The sequence below is a fragment of the Monopterus albus genome, unplaced genomic scaffold, assembly GCF_001952655.1.
Source record: "Monopterus albus unplaced genomic scaffold, M_albus_1.0 scaffold26.1, whole genome shotgun sequence".
NCBI classification, from domain to species: domain Eukaryota; kingdom Metazoa; phylum Chordata; class Actinopteri; order Synbranchiformes; family Synbranchidae; genus Monopterus; species Monopterus albus.
In genome coordinates, this window is record NW_018127906.1 from 1,045,349 (window position 1) to 1,046,530 (window position 1,182).

The 1,182-nt window shown below is 45.0% G+C and overlaps 1 protein-coding gene across 1 annotated transcript in view; it reads right to left on the bottom strand.

The window, feature by feature from the left end:
- LOC109957428 (transcription termination factor 1) overlaps window positions 1-1,182 on the bottom strand; it is an 11,303-nt gene that overhangs the window by 5,992 nt on the left and 4,129 nt on the right. The window contains exon 8 of the mRNA XM_020595319.1: window positions 655-659. Within this exon, the coding sequence (XP_020450975.1) occupies window positions 655-659 (5 nt within the window). The remainder of the gene's footprint in view (window positions 1-654; window positions 660-1,182) is intronic.

Genomic DNA, 1,182 nt, shown 5'->3' on the forward strand with positions numbered 1-1,182 from the left:
AAGCCGGGAATCGAACCGCTAATCCTCCAGTTAGGAAACGACCCGCTCTACCTCCTGAGCTACAGCCACCTGAAGGTCTGAGGTAAAGCAGCATCAGGTTTATTTTCAGTGTTGTCACCTGTTGTAGACTCTGATGCAGCTCAGTAAGTTCTAGAACCCATTTATGATCGTGTCTGTGGGCGGAGGTTTAAGTTGTTACTGTGCTTTGTGTTGCACTGTGACATTAAAAGGATCTTTCATACATGATGAGCGCTGACCTTCACTTTTAATTCAACTGAACATCCTGGGTTTCAGCCTAAGACATAAATCATCGGTCACATCTGTTGGTACTAGGACTTCACCTGTTGTTTACCTGAAAGCTTTCATTCAGGGGCCAAATACTTATGTTGGAGGGCCACATCTGACTCAGGAGCCAGTATTTGCCCACCAGTGTAATAAGGTTTTTTGTTGTGGTATCAGAACTGAAACTGAAGTAAGTGCGTGGTTCTGAATGATCACATGTATCTGTATCAGACATGTGACCCAGAGGTCCAGTACAGAATACTGGTGGGAACATTTGGAATTTTTAATAAACGAGTGATCACAGATTTTTGACAGCATCAACATGTACACATTTCTTCCATATAATAGTCTACCACCGCCGAGGGGCGGAAGGGCGACGAAAGCAGATGCTGGTGAGATTTAGGTAAAGTTCCCGATCAGTAACTCTTAAGCCAAACATTGTTAAAACACGTGGGACGCCTGGACGGCCAAAGTTTCAGAGCGGAGGCGCGCAGTCGTCGAGAATCACTGAAATCCACGTACAATAATTAGTTTCCACATGGAGCACAAAACCTCATATGAAAGCAGCTTATGAGCCATGATCAATAATACGTAGGCCGCACATCCCGATCAGCGTCTTACAGGCTTTTCTGAGAGCAGGTCGAGCCGGTCTGAATTGATTTGACATTTCATAGCCGAATTATTGTGCTTAGATTTAAATGTCAGATCAAGGATGGGAGCAACACAGGTCGCTGCATGCACTGTGGGAGGCTGCTGAACTGAATGAGCATACTGCTCAGAGTGAGTGTGCTGCTCTTTTTTATTTAAAAGGCTGAGCCATTTGTTGCCTAGACAATTACGGTATGGCCAACATGTGCATGATCCCACTAGTACAAAAGCAGAACTGTCCCAGGTTCAGCA